Source organism: Podarcis muralis, chromosome 6 (genome assembly GCF_964188315.1).
Source record: "Podarcis muralis chromosome 6, rPodMur119.hap1.1, whole genome shotgun sequence".
NCBI lineage: Eukaryota > Metazoa > Chordata > Lepidosauria > Squamata > Lacertidae > Podarcis > Podarcis muralis.
In genome coordinates, this window is record NC_135660.1 from 8937259 (window position 1) to 8953944 (window position 16686).

The 16686-nt window shown below is 45.9% G+C and overlaps 1 protein-coding gene across 1 annotated transcript; it reads left to right on the forward strand.

Annotated features, from left to right (window-relative positions):
• Positions 1-454: 454 nt before the first annotated feature.
• On the forward strand, positions 455-13973 carry AHSG (alpha 2-HS glycoprotein). The gene is made up of 7 exons (XM_028731680.2): positions 455-733; positions 3158-3268; positions 5916-6000; positions 7438-7604; positions 8907-9017; positions 11218-11334; positions 13011-13973. Exons 1-7 carry the CDS (start codon positions 515-517, stop codon positions 13263-13265), a joined length of 1065 nt encoding a protein of 354 aa, XP_028587513.2. The 5' UTR covers positions 455-514; the 3' UTR covers positions 13266-13973.
• The last annotated feature ends 2713 nt before the right edge of the window (positions 13974-16686 follow it).

Sequence of the window (16686 nt, forward strand, 5' to 3'; positions counted from 1 at the left end):
TACACCTTGGCTGCGTGAACCCGTTTCCTGCTGGCAACAGACCAGTGCAGCCAAGGCAGGATCAAACCCTTCTGCCCATCAGATGATGTCACCAGTGATGTCACCTGATGGGCAGGTGGGTGTGGTTTGGGGAAATGGCCTGGCAGGACACATTGGACACTGCCCCCCCCTGCCAGTGAGCTACAGGCTAATTCCCCATAATGCCCTTTTAGTGTCAAATGGGACCAAAATGACGCTTTGAGATTTTTTGCCCATGCCATCTTCTTTCTAGCAAACTTTGCAATTTCCCCCTTATCTAATAAACCTTTAACTCAATGTCCTGCACATATTTACTTTTCCCTTTCTGTTGTTTGCAGTCGCTTTTTTGGACCCAGAACAAATATTGCAGGCCTCCTCATGGGCCGAGGATGGGAGGCGGGTGCTTCATCTTTCTATAAATGGGAGCTCTGCTGTGGCTCCTTCCACCCTTCCTTCCAGCACAACCCTCCTCCTTAGATCCTCTGCAGGCGAAGCCATGAGATCACTGGTAGCTCCAGCGCTCCTGGGTCTGATCCTGGGATGCATAGCAAAGGCAGCTGTACTCCCTACCCTCCCTGAGGGAGAGTTTCCTGCTTGCGATGACGTTGAGACGGAGCACATGGCAGACTTCGCAGTGAAGCACATCAACTCAAAAAATAACCACGGGTACAAGTACGCCCTAAACAGGATCGAGAAGGTCAAGGTTCTCCCTCGGGTAAGTGCTTCCTGGCGGGTGGGGAGGAAGGTCATTCTCCAGATCATATGAGGGGTGAGTGAAGGCTATGTAAGATCTTCAACTGTGTGGCACCCGTCCAATGCCCTGCTTCAGAACAAAACCTTCATTATGAGGTTTCATCATCATCATAATCTTATTATTTGTACCCCACTCACTTGACTGGGTTGCCCCAGCCACACCGGGCAGCTTCCAACATATAAAAGCATAATAAAACATTAAACATTAAAAACTTCGCTATACAGTGGTACCTCAGGTTACAGACGCTTCAGGTTACAGATTCTGCTAACCCAGAAATAGTACCTCGGGTTAAGACCTCAGGATAAGAACAGAAATCACGCGGCAGCAGGAGGAGGCCCTATTAGCTAAAGTGATGCTTCAGGTTAAGAACAGTTTCAGGTTAAGAATGGACCTCCAGAATGAATTAAGTTCTTAACCCAGGCTACCACTGTACAGGGCTGCCTTCAGATGTCTACTAAAGGTTGTATAGTTACTTATCTCCTTGGCTCGGGGGGTCGCATAACTCCATACCCTCCAACTTTTCTCCGATGAAAAAAAGGGATGTCCTAAGGAAAAGCGAGACATTTAGGGATCAAATCAGAAAATGGGATGGCTTCTGTAAATCCGGGTCTGTCCCTGGACACTGGGAGGGTCTGTGGGTGGCTTCCAAGAGATATAAAAACATAATAGAACATTACACATTAAAAAGCTTCCCTATACCGGGCTGCCTTCAGATGTCTTTTAATAGTTATATAGTTACTCATCTCCTTGACATCTGAAGGGAGGGCATTCCACAGGGCGGGGGCCACCACCGAGAAGTCCTTCTGCCTGGTTCCCTGTAACCTCACTTCTTGCAGTGAGGGAAGCGCCAGAAGGCCTTCGGCGCTGGACCTGTGTCCAGGCTGAATGATGTGGGTGGGGACGCTCCTTCAAGTATACTGGGCTGAGGCCGTTTAGAGCTTCAAAAGTCAGCACCAACACTTTGAATCGTTTATTCGATGTTGGTTTATTTCACTACCAACCTTCCAATGAGAAGCTATTGGGGTTCAGTGTACCCACACGGACAATGGAAGCTTTGGTGTGGATTGCACCTGGGCACGTCTTACTCAGTTGTTTAAAGGCATCCAAATGTCTTATTGTCCAGTGAGTGTCCCTATTGCATTTGGAAGATGCACATCTACCCAATTCTGAAGTTGTGCGTGTCCTGAATGGCTCACCGAAAGTGTTGTGGGAATGAAGGGGTGGCAGTTATGCAGAGGAGACCCACTGAAATTAATTGCCCTAATTTACTCATGCTCATTTGTTTCAAGAGGTGCCGGAACACACCACGAATACCCGCCTTGTTTTCTTATAATGGCAATGGTGTCCACCTGAGAGGTGTTGGAACTGAGTTCCGGCTGAAAAAAAAGCCCTCGATATAATTAGTTGTACTTAGCTGAACACCGCTCAAAGTCTGCACCACTCTCCAGGAACATCCACTTGTTTGTCTGCTTGTTGCATTTATATACTGATGGCTCCAATCCACACTCAGCCATGAAGCTCACTGGGTGACCTGGGGCCTCTCAGCCAAACCTACCTTGCACAGTTGTTATGGGGATTAGATGAGGGGGTTAACCACATATGCCACCTTGAGCACTTTGGAATAAAAGGTGGCATAAGATGCAATAAATAAATAAATTAAACATAAGCTTCAAGAACAGGAAAGAAGCAAGCCAGGCTTCCAAGAAAGCTTCATAATGCCAGGAGTTCAGAGCAAGTCTCTACAGAAGCTCTCAGACCAGGAAACATGGATAGATTTCCCTTTCCCCTTCATCCTGCCCTCTTCTCTTTAAGGGAGCTGGAAGGAAGTACCAAAGGCAATGACATACCATTTTGAAGAAATTTCTGTTTTGGCACATCTGTTAAGAGGGGAACTGACACTGTGAAGCACTCTATGGAATAATAATAATAATAATAATAATAATAATAATAATAATAATAATAATAATAATAATAATAATTGTTCTTGTTGTTGTTTAGTCGTTTAGTCGTGTCTGACTCTTCGTGACCCCATGGACTAGAGCACAACAGGCACTCCTGTCTAATAATTTATTATTTATACCCTGCCCATCTGGCTGAGTTTCCCCAGCCACTCTGAGCGGCTCCCAATCAAGTGTTCAATACAGCATTAAATATTAAAAACTGCCCTGAACAGGGCTGCCTTCAGATGTCTTTTAAAGATAGGATAGCTGCTTATTTCCTTCACATCTGAAGGGAGGGTGTTCCACAGGGTGGGCGCCACTACCAAGAAGGCCCTCTGCCTGGTTCCCAGTGGGCCTTTTAGCTGTGTGCTGGTTAAATAAATGTAAACAAGTTTTTTTTAGTTTTTTTTAATCTAATCACCTTCTCTCATTTCCTCCTCCACAGAGGCCATTTGGGAAGATAGCCTTTCTTGAGTTGGACTTATTGGAGACTGAGTGCCATGTGTCGAACCCACTGCCTGCTGAAAATTGTACCATAAGGCCACAGACACAGCATGTGAGTTCCTGGACCTTTTGCTAACCTTGTGGAGAATTTAAGCATGGATTCTTGGGTGCATGCATCATATCTTTATTCAAATTAATAGCAATAATAATAAAGGCATGTCAATACAGGCTGACTGCTTGGAACTCAACTGTCCCGCTCACCAGGACGGTGCTGATTTAACTTTTCAAAGTTGCACCCAACAAAAGTTTAATTTACACAGCAAGCGTTCATACTCAGGATCCCTTAACATTTTAAGGCATAACTTGCCTGAGCTATATAACATCAACCAAGTCTCTTGATTGAGAGCGTGGGAAGTGCCTTTATGGATCAAATCAAGTTCCACTTACTCAACTACACATTGCAAGGATTTCAGCAGGTACTAGGTTGTCCACAAGAACAACCGAGTTACAGTTTAATGGACGACCAGCCGCTAAAGATTAGTCTGATACATTCCAGTGGAATTCAGGTACCCTAACCTTTCCCAAACCTCAGCGGGTGATGATGTCCAACATTCAAGGTCTGTGACTCGGTGATGGAGCCAGTGGTGGAGGAACCCTCTCTGGCACCCGGGGCAGGACGCCGATGGGCGGGGCGAACCGCCTGGTGGCGCACGCACGGCGTCCATATGGACTGCGCATGTGTGGCATCCTGTACGGAGTGCGCAAGCGCAGCAGCTCACGCGGCGTCCTTATGGGCTGCCGCTCACACACACCATCCATACGGGTGTCCGTACAGACTGCCGCACAAGCGGCATCCCATACGGACTGTGCATGTGCGGCATCCCGTACGGAGTGCACACGCACGGCAGCCCGTACAGACGCCCATATGGACAGCGTGCGAGAGCGGCAGCACCCATATTGACTGGGTGTGCCCTCTGGAGGGAGGCAGAGGCCATCTTATCACACACAACCCCCCCAGAGTGGCACCCAGGGCAGATCACCCCCTCTGCCCCCCACTTCATACACCCCTGGATGGAGCAGCTGTTTTGCATGCTGAGGGTTCTAGGTTCATGGAGTCACAGAACTGTAAAGTTGGAAGGGTCATCTAATCCAACCCCCTGCAGTGCAGGAATATTTTGCCCAATGTGGGGCTTGAACCTATGACCCAGAGATTATGAGTCTCATGCTATACCAGGTGAGCTATCCCAGACCTCCTAATTTTCCATCATCTCCTTGCCTGAAACCCTGGAGAGCCACTGCCTGCCCTTGTACACAGTACAGTGGTGCCTCGCAAGACGAAAAGAATCCATTCTGTGATTCTCTTTGTCTAGCGGTTTTTTCGTCTTGCGAAGCAAGCCCATTGAAGGATTAGCGGATTAGCGCTATTAGCGCTTTTAGCGGCTTATCTGCTGATCCGATCAGCTGATAAGCGGCTTAGCGGCTTAGAAAAAGGGGGGGGGGAACCAGCAGGAACTCGCAAGACATTGTCGTCTTGCGAAGCAAGCCCATAGGAAATTCGTTTTGCGAAGCACCTCCAAAACGGAAAACCCTTTCGTCTAGCGAGTTTTCCGTCTTGCGAGGCATTCGTCTTGCGGGGCACCACTGTAGTGAGATAGATAGACTGACTGTGCATAACCTATTCTGCCAAAATTTGAATTGACAGTGAAAGTTGATTGTGTTCGGGATCACAAACACATCCTAAAATAATAATAATAATAAAAATACAACCTCCCAAAACCTAAATATTTGCCACACATAAAAGCTTTAGTGTTTGAATCTGTGGTCTCAGATTTAAAATCTGGACTCCTTTGAATTATATGGTACGTCGTCCAAGTTCTATTTCAACTGGTCAAAGTACGAGACAGAAACTAAGTAATTCAAATCTATCTCATTATTTCTAGAACGGCATCTTTTCCCACTTTGACTATTCGTGGAAGTTGTTCTGTGGCTCCTTTGTTTATAATTGTCAACTGCATTGGCAATTCTGGTAGCTTATTACAATTTTATTTAGTGTGAGCCTACCAGCCTGAAGGACTTGTCATGCAAGTTCAACAGATGGATTTAAAAAAAAAAATATGTGTTGACTAATATCATCAATGTGGCTAGAGAAGCAAACAGAAAAATGATCATTGTGAAGTCTTGTAATGCAGTCTACCCAAGTCCACCATGCTCTTTTTAAAGACACCTGTTCGTAAGGCATGGCTAGAGGGTTCAGGTCAAGGTCCACTTAGTCCAACGGCCTTCACAAGGATCCAAAAAATCTGTTGGCAATTGTCATCCAATATAAATGGTTAATTGTGTATTTCTGTGCACAATAAACTGGCTATATTAGTCACCGGAGCACCAGGATAGCCTGAAGGTATGGGGAGCATTATTCCAGTTTGCTTACCTCGAGGCATTTCTTACCCACCACAGGTGACCAGGGCAGTGACTGCTTGCTAGGCTGGGTTTTGGTCCCTTTTGGGTTCACCGTCTGGGAGACGCATAGCATGGTGTACCAGCCTTGGCCCACGAGGTATTCCCCAGATATTTTGGACCAGAGCTTCCGACAGTCCTTGTCAACACAGCAAACGGACGTTGAGGTCCAAAACATTGCCAAACAGGTCAGCGTAGGCCGATGTACAAGGTGTACAGTGTATGTACAAGGGTGTACAATGCTGCGGAACTGGGTTTTGCTCCCATCATAACCAGCCCATAATCCTCTTCCTTTGAACCGCTAGGCTGTTGAAGGGGACTGCGACGTCAAACTCCTCATTTTGGATGGAGCCTACAAAGTGCTGTCTAGCAAATGCCACTCTACTCCAGGTAATCTCTTTGGCTGCTTTGCAGTCCTCGGTCACCAGGGCTGAGAAATAGGGGGTCAGTGACCCACGCTCCAACTCACTCCATTTACCATGACTCTCCCCAGGGCACACCTCTCCCCAGCCCGATTTGGCACATCCCTTGAGTCGTTCTGCCTGGCCCAGGGATATGCCCTGCCTCTCAAATGACTTCCATGTGGCCTCATTGAAGGGTTCCCAGAAGGCACCGCTAGCTTGAAGAAGGTTCTCCACCTCAATCTAAGTTAGAGAGAGAGAGAGAGAGAGAGAGAGAGAGAGAGAGAGAGAGCGAGCAGCTGCAGGTGGGGCAATGAGAACCAGTAGCACAATGTGGGGGGCGGTGTTAACCCTTTCTCAGCCCTAGTGAGCACCACTCTTTCGCAGGTGCTGTTTGTCCCTGAGACATCTGGGGCTCCCCTCCCCTACAGACTGTGTAGCACAAGATTAAACCCTTGCTCTGTGAGATGTGGACTTGATCCTGACTGGATGTCGCCACACCTGGCGCTCTTAAAAAAAACAACGTACATCCGTCAGGTGTGTCCTGTGGCCCTCAGTCCACCTGTGTGCTGTATCTTTGTCTGGAAGGCACGTCCCGGCAAAATCATGCACATGAACGAGGGATGGAGAACTTGTGGCTCTCCAGATACTGTTGGATTCCAGATCCCATCACCCCCTGCCAGCCTGGACAATAGCCAGATATCAACATCTGGAGAGGAGCCACAGGCTCCCTGTTCTTGATATAAACATGAAGGGACCACACAGTTCTTATAATGGGTTGGTAGGTCTTTTTCTGTTTCCTCTCAGTGTCTCGTTCTCCCAGTCTTGAGTTCACTTCTCCACATTTCCAAATGAGTTTGCCAATTGGTTTTTCTTTTTTTAACCCTCAGGAAAATTGCCCAGCATTTCCTTCTGACACGCCACATTTTCTGTGCAATTTTGCATAAAATACACACAACAACAACATATTATTTGTACCCTGCCCATCTGACTGGGTTGCTCCCGCCACGTTGGGTGGCTTCCAACATAATATAAAAACACAGTGAAAACTTCCTGGTACAGATGTCTATGAAAAATTGTGTAGTCATTTATCTCTTTGACCTCTGATGAGAAGGTGCTCCACTACCAAGAAGGCCCTCTGCCTGGTTCCCTGTAACTTCACTTCTCGCAGTGAGGGAACTGCCAGAAGGCCTTTGGAGGTGGACCTCGGTATTTGTAGGTCTTCTTGGAGGAAGAACAAAATAAAAATATAATAAATTCCTTAAATGTTCATTTCTTAAGTTTCTGCCAACACCAAATGGCTGCAACAGCCTATGTCAGCAACTGATCAGCTATCCTAAACCTTTTGGAGCAGCCAGCAACAAAACATTACTCACTTAAATAAATAAATAAAAACACCCTGTACTTTTCTCTTTTTCTTCCTTAGATTCAGTTGAAGATATTATCAATGTTTGCCCTGATTGTAACCCTTTGTCACAACTGGATGACCCTAAGTTGAAGGAGGCAGCTAATTCTGGGCTCGCCAAGTTCAATGCTGAAAATGTCAATGGAACCCACTACCAGCTCATTGAACTTTCAAGAGGGTTTACCTCAGTAAGTATTCAGACAGGGCCACTAGCAGTGCTGCCTTATTACAGAGAGAGTAGAGAGCAGGGATGTTTGAAGACATTGTCCAGTCCACATGTTTAAGCGAGGCAAGCTGATCTGCACTTCTAGTACTGATGCACAGATCTACATGCAGTTACAGATAGGTAGCCGTGTTGGTCTGCCATAGTCAAAACAAAACAAAAATTCCTTCCAGTAGCACCTTAAAGACCAACTAAGTTAGTTCTTGGTATGAGCTTTCGTGTGCATGCACACTGGTATCTGAAGAAGTGTGCATGCACACGAAAGCTCATACCAAGAACTAACTTAGTTGGTCTTTAAGGTGCTACTGGAAGATCTAAATGCAGTTATCCCTTCTACTTTTGCTCTTTCAGATTTTTGCAACACAATTCCCGGCTCCCAAATGGTCCATTCTGGTGTGCAGGTTTCATTCTGGCGGTCCACGCCGTCTGTAGTTGGAGGAGGGAGACAAAATATCCGTTGCATTCAATATTCAAATCCATTTTTAATTTCATTTTTATTACTCCTTCTTCTGAATTGCATTGCGTTTAGCCTAGTGCATGTCAATCACCACGACGGGCAGACAAATTATGAAGACCATCAGCAAGTTTCAGCTGATCAGGCAAGGGCAGAGGGAATTTGGGCACGACAGATCCAAAACAAAACCAAGCAACACCAATTAATTAAAAAGTAGTAACGGCAAGCTTATCCTCTAAAACAAATAGTCCAAACAAGAGTGTTGGACTAAGAGCATTTTTGGTGGCCGCAAATAGTGAGCAGTGAAGGGTTAAGGCATATCTTTCTTGGAAAGATGGTCCAAATGTGGGGGGGCCATGGCAGAGAAGGCCCTGCTTCCAGTGCCCACTCACTTTGCCTCCAACCGTGAAGGGACCTGGAGAAGGGAACATCTGGAGAGAAGTGGTTCCTGAGATACCCTGGTCCCAAGGTGCTCGAGGATTAAAAGTCCAGTCCAGCGCTTTGAACTGAGTCCGGAACAAAGCGGCAGGCAGTGAAACGGGTCAAGGACGCGTGTGTGAAATGATTTGCTACCAGCTCCACTAAGAACGCAGGTTCCCCACAGCTGCCCTGAGCCTAACCTCCATTGGAAAGAAGGACTGGTCTGAGTTGCTAGAAGGCAGCTTCATAGGCTGGGTTGGTGGGAGGGAGTGGAAACAAAAGTGCCCCAGCGTTGCAAATGTCCATTTATATCATTAATATTCTGTATGACTCTTTCTGCTCAGTTGCGGCATTTGAGAGAGACAGCTAAAATGTTCCTTATTACGTTCCCAGCATATGCCTCTAGGTACACATGTGGAGTTTGCAATTGCCGCCACTAACTGCTCAAGGCAACAAGCCCAAGACCCTGCAGAACACTGCCACGTGGCGACAGATGAGCATGCGGTAAGTGGATGGGATCCCAATTAATTTACTGCAGATTCCAGGACAGGTAATGCCTGCGGTCAAATGAGGCCTGCCAGCCCTTCTGCATTGCGGGGCCCCTGTGCCTTTAAGAAAGCATTTGAAAAATGAAGTCCACACATTTCTGACCTCCATGGCTACAAGTCCCTCTCTCTATATATACATATATAAACTCGAAGATTTCTAGACTTCAGGTCTAGAAATGCCTGTTTTTCACAAGTGAAAGTGATTTAAATCTGGCCCACGTTCACAAGCGAGTTGCTAGCTCTGCCAGGCTTCAAATCACCAGACCCTGGAAGTTTGCATTGGGTTCCTCAGGATTTGGGTTCCTCAGGATTTCATACCCTCCAACATTTCTCCGATGAAAATAGGGACGTCCCATTCCACAGTGATAATTTTATTATTTATACCCCACCTATCTGACTGGGTTGCCCCAGTCACTCTGGGTGACTTCTAACATGTATAAACACATATTAAAACATTAAACATTAAGACACTTCCCCATACTGGGCTGCTTTGTGTACATTTCATTGGTTAGAACAGCATGCTGTTACTGGTTTCAGCTGTCTCCTAAAGGTTGTATAGTTACTTAGGGTTGCCATATTTCAAAAAGTAAAAACCAGGACACCCCAAAGTTGTTGAGCTTTTTGAAGGAAACCACCAGAATTCTTGAGCCAAAAAACCACAGTTCTTGGGTTGACTTCTCTAAGATCCAGGACAAAGAGCCGCCTTTCAGAAATTCCCCCCGGACATCAATTCTGCCTTTGAAATCCCAGTAATGTCCAGGAAAATCTGGACGTGTGGCAGCCCTGAGGTTACTCATCTCCTTGGCTCAGGGATTGCATAACTCCATACCTTCCAACATTTCTACGATGAAAATAGGGACGTCCTAAGGAAATGCAGGACATTCCAGGATCAGATCAGAAACTGGGGTGGCATCTATAAATCTGGTGACCTTTTTAACTGCACATTCAACCTGATACGCTTGCGCAGAGCTTGCAAGGAGGATAGACTTTATTGAGCATTCCTTCTGTGTGGTTTTTTAAGGTGAGGTCATGTGCATTCATCCTGATATTTATTTGCTTACAGGATATTTATATGCCTTGCCATGAATCATTTGTTCACCCCAAGAATTTCAATGCATTTCCCCATAACTGCAAAACAATATGTTTTATTTCTTGGCAGCAAAGAACTTCAATTTACTTTTAAATTGCACAAATCTAATTAACAGTGGAATTGCCTGCGGAATACTGGCAGTTTTGAGTCATCCCTGATCACCTGGTGTCAGTCTTCTGTGGTCTTTCAGAATGTTGGACCACAATCCCCACAGTTCACTTACATATTCTATCTGTAAATAATTTTTATTAATTTTCAATTATTAAAATCCAATAACAGCCACATTTTTTCAATATCAAATTACAATTCCCATCCAAATATAGATCAGTTATACGGCAATTATACATTTTGAGTGACTTCCCATGTGCTGGGTTTCGGGGTGCAAAGTTCTTATTTCTTCCTGCTTCCAAAATCTTAGTTAATCCAATTACATTCGGTCCTGATCTTAGTCCCTTATCAACAGCTACTGATTTCTTGACCTCCATTCATGCTGAGATATTCAATTTAAAAAAAAAATCCACGAAAACAGTTTTGTATCCTGTAAATTCCCTGTGTGAGATGTTTATTTTCCCATTTGTTTCTTCATTGTTCTAATTAGATCACTTACATATTCTAATTTACAAAGTCGAGAAGGCATTCTTCACACCTGTTCATAATTATTAATTTGCAGTGCCTACTTGCTCCCAATCAGTGATGTAGAATGCAAGACCAACTACGCTTGCATACCCCACTGAACTTTATTATGTCCCTAGAGTAAAGGTCAACAGGTCTGGGACTTGTCTACAGGTGGGTGGGTGACCTCACTGGGAATAACATGAAAACCGTCTTAACTTCCATGATGGAAAAAAGGCAGTATATAAACCTACATAAGTAAAACGGTTTTACTCACATCTTCAGATGCCACTCTAGTCGATCGATTCCCACACTTTTTGGATGGTTTATGTGAGGAAGATGGGAATGAATGGAATTTTCTACACCATGCTGCCTGGCTGAGATGAAGTATTTTCTTTTCGGATGTCCCTGTGGGGATGTCTTAACTGCTCTCTCTTTCTTCCTCCTTATCAAGCGTAATGGGTTTTGCAAGGCATCCGTTATCCAGTTGCCTCCTGTTCCTGTTCTTGGTGGTGAGCCCATTCCACCTGCAGAGGAGATCACCCTAGATTGTGCTTTATATGATCACCAGGTAGGTGCAATTTTTACACATGGTTTTCAGCAATTCACACACAGAGAGAATTCACAACCGGTTGCTTGCTCTGAGGTTCACTGGGGAGGGTCTGATGGTGTACACGAAAGCTAGTTTGGAAACCAAAGCCCCTTGGGACTTGAAGCACGACCACTTCTCCTCTTGCACCAAATCCTGTAGCACCCAGACTTTGAATGTTTCTAATTATTTGGCCTTCCCCAATGGGCTCCCGTTACCTTTCCACCCACCCACTTTTCCAGAGAAGCACCCTGACCCAGCTCCTCCCAAGGCCAACTTCCCTGCTTCCCTGCAGAACAATTAAGGGATTCTTCATCCCTAGAGCCATAGAGGCTGCTACCCACGTCCCTGTTGCAGTCCTGCTGCATCCCTTTCCTAGCACTCATGGCATTGCTAGGTACGTAGACTCAGGGCATTGGCCTGTGGCACAAATCTGCATGGAACTTGCATATGCACGTGTCTATGTCTCTGTGCATGCCTTGGTAGCTCGGTTGGTGGAGCATGAGACTCTTAATCTCAGAGCTGTGGGTTCAAGACCCATGTTGGGCAAAAGATTCCTGCATTACTAAGGGTTGGACTAGATGACCCTTGTCAACTCTAAAATTTTATGATTCTATGAATTAAGGTAGGTGATGGGCCGTTATTTAGCACCATTGTGCTCAGCTGCCCTATAATCCAAGAAAGATGCATTAGTTGAAAAGGTGGGGAAGGGGGAGGAGATACAAGGGCCCACCCCAAAAGACCGCCTGGGCCACCTTAAGCAACAGAATTACCTGCCATACATAGGAAGAGGTCCTTTCATCAGCACAAATACCGGCTGGTTTATTTATTTCAGTGAACCATTGTCATTTTTAAATTAGGTTGTTCATCTAGATTTACCTCTGTGAAAGAGGTCTAATTTGCTGGCCGGGAACCCAGACACAACAGAGGACTTTTAATGGCTCAACAGAAGTGGCGATTTCACCATGCTGGTGACCAAAGTTCCTCCTGTTAATGGTGAAGGATTTCTGCCTCCTGCTCATCCTTCTGTAGGGCCGTGAGGCTGTGCATTGGGGAGAAACACAAGCCGTATAGATCTCTGGGTATGTCTCCTAGGATTGCCACCTTTCCTCTGGCAAAATACAGGGCAGGGGAGGGCAGAATGGTTAGGGGACGACTCCCCCCCCCCCATCTGCTGCTGAAGTGACTTCAAAGCAATTCATTACAATCTTTCGCATCCTAACAGAATGGTCCCTCTACAATTTGTCACACACACACAAACACACAAATTTGTAAATCTGTCTGTGCTTGGCTACCCAGAGCTTAATTACATGACCTTTCCCACACCTTTCAAACACTTGGAGAGAATCCCTAACTTGGCACACACACACACACAGAGAGAGAGAGAGAGAGAGAGAGAGAGAGAGAGAGATGAAGACCTGAAATACAGGACCTGGCATTTTACATCGACAGTCCTGTATTTTACAGGGCAGGTGGCAACCCTAATATCTCCCATGCCCTCTTTGTTTATGGGAGTGGGTGGGGAAAGTCATTGCACCTCATGAGATTTGCCCCTGCTCAGAGCTTCAAGCTGAATGGTCTGTATATTATTTATTCATTTATTTGGACTGTGTTCTGACTAGCACCAGCAGACTGGACATAATGGTTTTCTTTTCTAGGCCGGCAGTTCCCATTTCATCGAGCATTTCATGTATCATCTTGGGAAGAACATCCCTTCCCCTGGAACTGGCCGCAGGGTCCTTGACCTCATCCATTCGCACAACGACACGCACGCATCCCATGAATCTCACTCTGCCGAAGCTCCAGCCGTCGCGGCAGCAAAGCCTGTCGTCAAGAGAGCGGTGGAAGCTGTGCCACTCCCAGCACTTTTGCTACAATTATGCCCAGGGAGGATTCGCCACTTTAAGATATAGGAGAGCCTGATAGAAACTACGGGAGCTGCCCAGTCAATGAAATTCCTTTGTATATTCTCCCAAACCTGAAGTCACATTCTTGCAGCAAAATAGTGATAATTTCTCTCTCACACACACATCCCCCCTAAAAGCCAAGCCTGTCCTAAGAAAGGCTGTGAGTATTGTGTCAGCCTGCTTTCTACCTGTGCAGATTTTGGTGCTTCTGACAGTTCCTGCATCTTCTAGCTTCCCTGCTATCTTTAGTTTCTGCCTCCTTTAGACAGATGCAAGGTGGAAAACAAGGACTCCATGCTTGGTGGAAAACTCAGGGGCAGGAGGGGCAGTATTAGGGTGGGGCTTCTGTCCTGTGTGTCATTCCTTGTCCCTCCCCTTGATGGGTGGCAGAAGCAGGATCAGTTGTGCAAATTACATAACAATTTGCTAATCTGCATACTCTACTATTCAGCTAACAGATTCATGGCACTCTTGGGTGGAAAAGCAGGTGTGGTTTGGGGTGTTTCTCCTTTCAAAAGGGAAGAATACACACAGCACTGGACAGAAGGGACCGCAGTGATATATGAGGTGTATTCTCTAGGAATTACTGTTCTTTCCTTCCCTGGTGTCCAAAATTGCAGTGCTACATTATGGAGACCGTGCTGGAAAATGCATATGCTAACAATATGCAAACCAAAACAAAGGTGCTTCCAAAATAAAACACGAAACTCAAAATGCTCCTCGCCTTTTTTTCCGCCTCTAAACTCCCATCAGCCCTGAGCCAGTGTGGCATTTGCCAAGGATGGTGAGAGATTCAGTTAGGTAACATCTGGTGGGCCAGATGTTTCCCTCTCCTTGAACATACTGTGTCATGTACCCCAATATCCAAGCGAAAGGAAACTCCTGGGTTCAGTTTCCTTGGAATGAAGGACAACAGAGACTGTAGTGCCTTTAGGGTATGTGGTTTTATTTACACATACAGTGGTACCTCTAGTTGCGGACACGATCCGCTCTGAAAAGTCTGCAACTAGAGCGGCGCTTCTGCGCGGAGCGCAATAGAGCACTTCTGTGCATGTGTGAAGTGTGCAGGACGTTTCTGCACATGCGCAAAGCGTGCAGGATGTTTCTGCGCACGCACACGCAGTGAAACCCGGAAGTATACACTTCCGGGTTTGCTGTGTTCACAAGCCAAAAAGATGCAACATGAACCTAACGCAACACAAGGTATGACTGTAAATACAATCTGAGCATAGGATGGAGGAGCTCACAGCATTAACATTCCAGCAGGTCTTGCCTCCCTGTTGGATTTCTAGGAAGGCCCCAAGCCACAGCTCTGAGTCCAGCAGCGAGCAAGACAAGCCTCTGTCTCCCAGCTTCCAGCATCCGCCCCAAACTCTCTTCACACACAGCCCCGCTTCATCCGTTCTTATCGCAGCTAGACTGGTGACTGGGAGTAGCCACCAGAACCATATAACACTGGTCCTAAAGGATCTTCACCGTTTCCAAGCACAATAATTCAAAGTGTTGGTGCTGACCTTTAAAGCCCTTAATGGTCTCGGCCCACTATACCTGAACGAGCATCTTCACCACCATCACTCAGCCTGGACACTGAGGTCCACTTCCGAGGGTCTTCTGGCGGTTCCTTCACAGTGAAAAGTGAAGTTACAGGAAACCAGGGAGAGGGCCTTCTCGGTAGTGGCACCCACCCTGTGGAATGCTTTTAGAAGACACCTGAAGGCAGCCCTGAATTGGAAAGATTTTAATGTTTGATGGTTTATTATGTTTTTATATGTGCTGGAAGCCACCAACCGGATGGGCGGGGTGTAAATAATAAAATGATGATGATGATGATGATGATGATATGGCATCCCGCCAGGTGCGGTGGGAAAAGGCCTACCCATATGTCTCTATGGCAACAGGGCAGCCTCTTTGGACATGTAAATGGTAATGGCCAGGTGAGGCCATTACCTTAACAAAGGAACTGGTTCGGCTGGTTCATTTCCTCTTATACATTCTAACCTCAGCTATTCAGGATCACAGGTTTTGAAGGGACCCACAAGTATCATCCACACTGACCTGCAAACCTTTAACATTATTATGCAGATTGGGGGGAGGCCATTAGTCCATCATTTAGGGCAGTCTTCTCCAATGGACAATGCCTCCTCAAGATTTCACCTAACTCTGTTGCCAGAAGATGCTATGAACTGAATTTGTTTAGTTAAAAAAGAAACACTTTGCATCCTGCCTATTATTATTTTTTGAAAGAAATCACATTTTGTATAAACGATATTGATAAAAAGTTGCACACTTAGTCAGGAAGAACCAGCTGCACAAGTATAAGATGAGGGACACCTGGCTTTCCAGCAGCGCATGTGAAAAGAATCTCAGGATGTTGGCAGACCACAAGCTTAACATGGGTAAGCATTGTGATGCAGCTGCAAAAAAAGGCTAATGCTATACTAGGCTGCAGCAACAGAAGTATATTGTCCAGATCAAGGGAAGTCATATTACCATATTACTGTTTATTTGCCTGAACAGACACAACATAAGGCAAAGTGGACCAGAAAGGCAGAGGAAGAAGATCTGTGCTTCAGGGCCGAACAAGGAGGTGAGCTTACATGGTACTGATATGACCAGGGTGATCTTCTTTTGCAGATGTTCTTGCTTGAATCGCAGTTGGTGGTCCTTGTTCCTTTGGTCAATAGATGGGGCAAGAGTGACCTTTCCCCCTTATTTCTGCAGCACAACAGCACTTGGAACAGATTGTACTTTACAGCTCTAGACTGTCATGTTCCAACGGCTGCAAGCCCATTTGTATAATTGGACAGATAACTGCTCAAGTAATATCAGGTGCAGGTAAACAACTTTTATCTACCTGGGAGTATGTAAAACAAACATACCAGTACGTAGGATTTGGGTAAATAAACCTTTTTAGGATTGCAATATAGGTCTTTCTCTCTTTTTGGCCACATTTCCAACATTAACATTAGGATATGATTTGCTACTACTACTACTAATAATAATTTATTATTTATACCCCGCCCTTCTGGCTGGGCTTCCCCAGCCACTCTGGGCAGCTTCCAAACAAAATATTAAAATACCGTAATACATCAAACATTAAAAGCTTGCCTAAACAGGGCTGCCTTCAGATGTCTTTTAAAGATAAGATAGCTACTTATTTCCTTCACATCTGAAGGGAGGGCGTTCCACAGGGCAGGCACCACCACTGAGAAGGCCCTCTGCCTGGTTCCCTGTAACTTGGCTTCTCACAGTGAGGGAACCGCCAGAAGGCCCTCGGCGCTGGACCTCAGCGTCTGGGCTGAACGATGGGGATGGAGACGCTCCTTCAGGGATACAGGACCAAGGCTGTTTAGGGCTTTAAAGGTCAGCACCAACACTTTGAATTGTGCTCAGAATTGTGCTCTTAGTTATTAACACTGCCACATGT

Excerpts from the sequence above, each read along its gene's own strand:
- AHSG (XM_028731680.2), top strand. The coding sequence starts at position 515 with ATGAGATCACTGGTAGCTCCAGCGCTCCTGGGTCTGATCCTGGGATGC. Across the intron at positions 734-3,157 it reads AGGTCAAGGTTCTCCCTCGG|AGGCCATTTGGGAAGATAGC; the intron begins GTAAGTGCTTCC and ends CCTCCTCCACAG. Across the intron at positions 7,605-8,906 it reads TTTCAAGAGGGTTTACCTCA|CATATGCCTCTAGGTACACA; the intron begins GTAAGTATTCAG and ends TTACGTTCCCAG.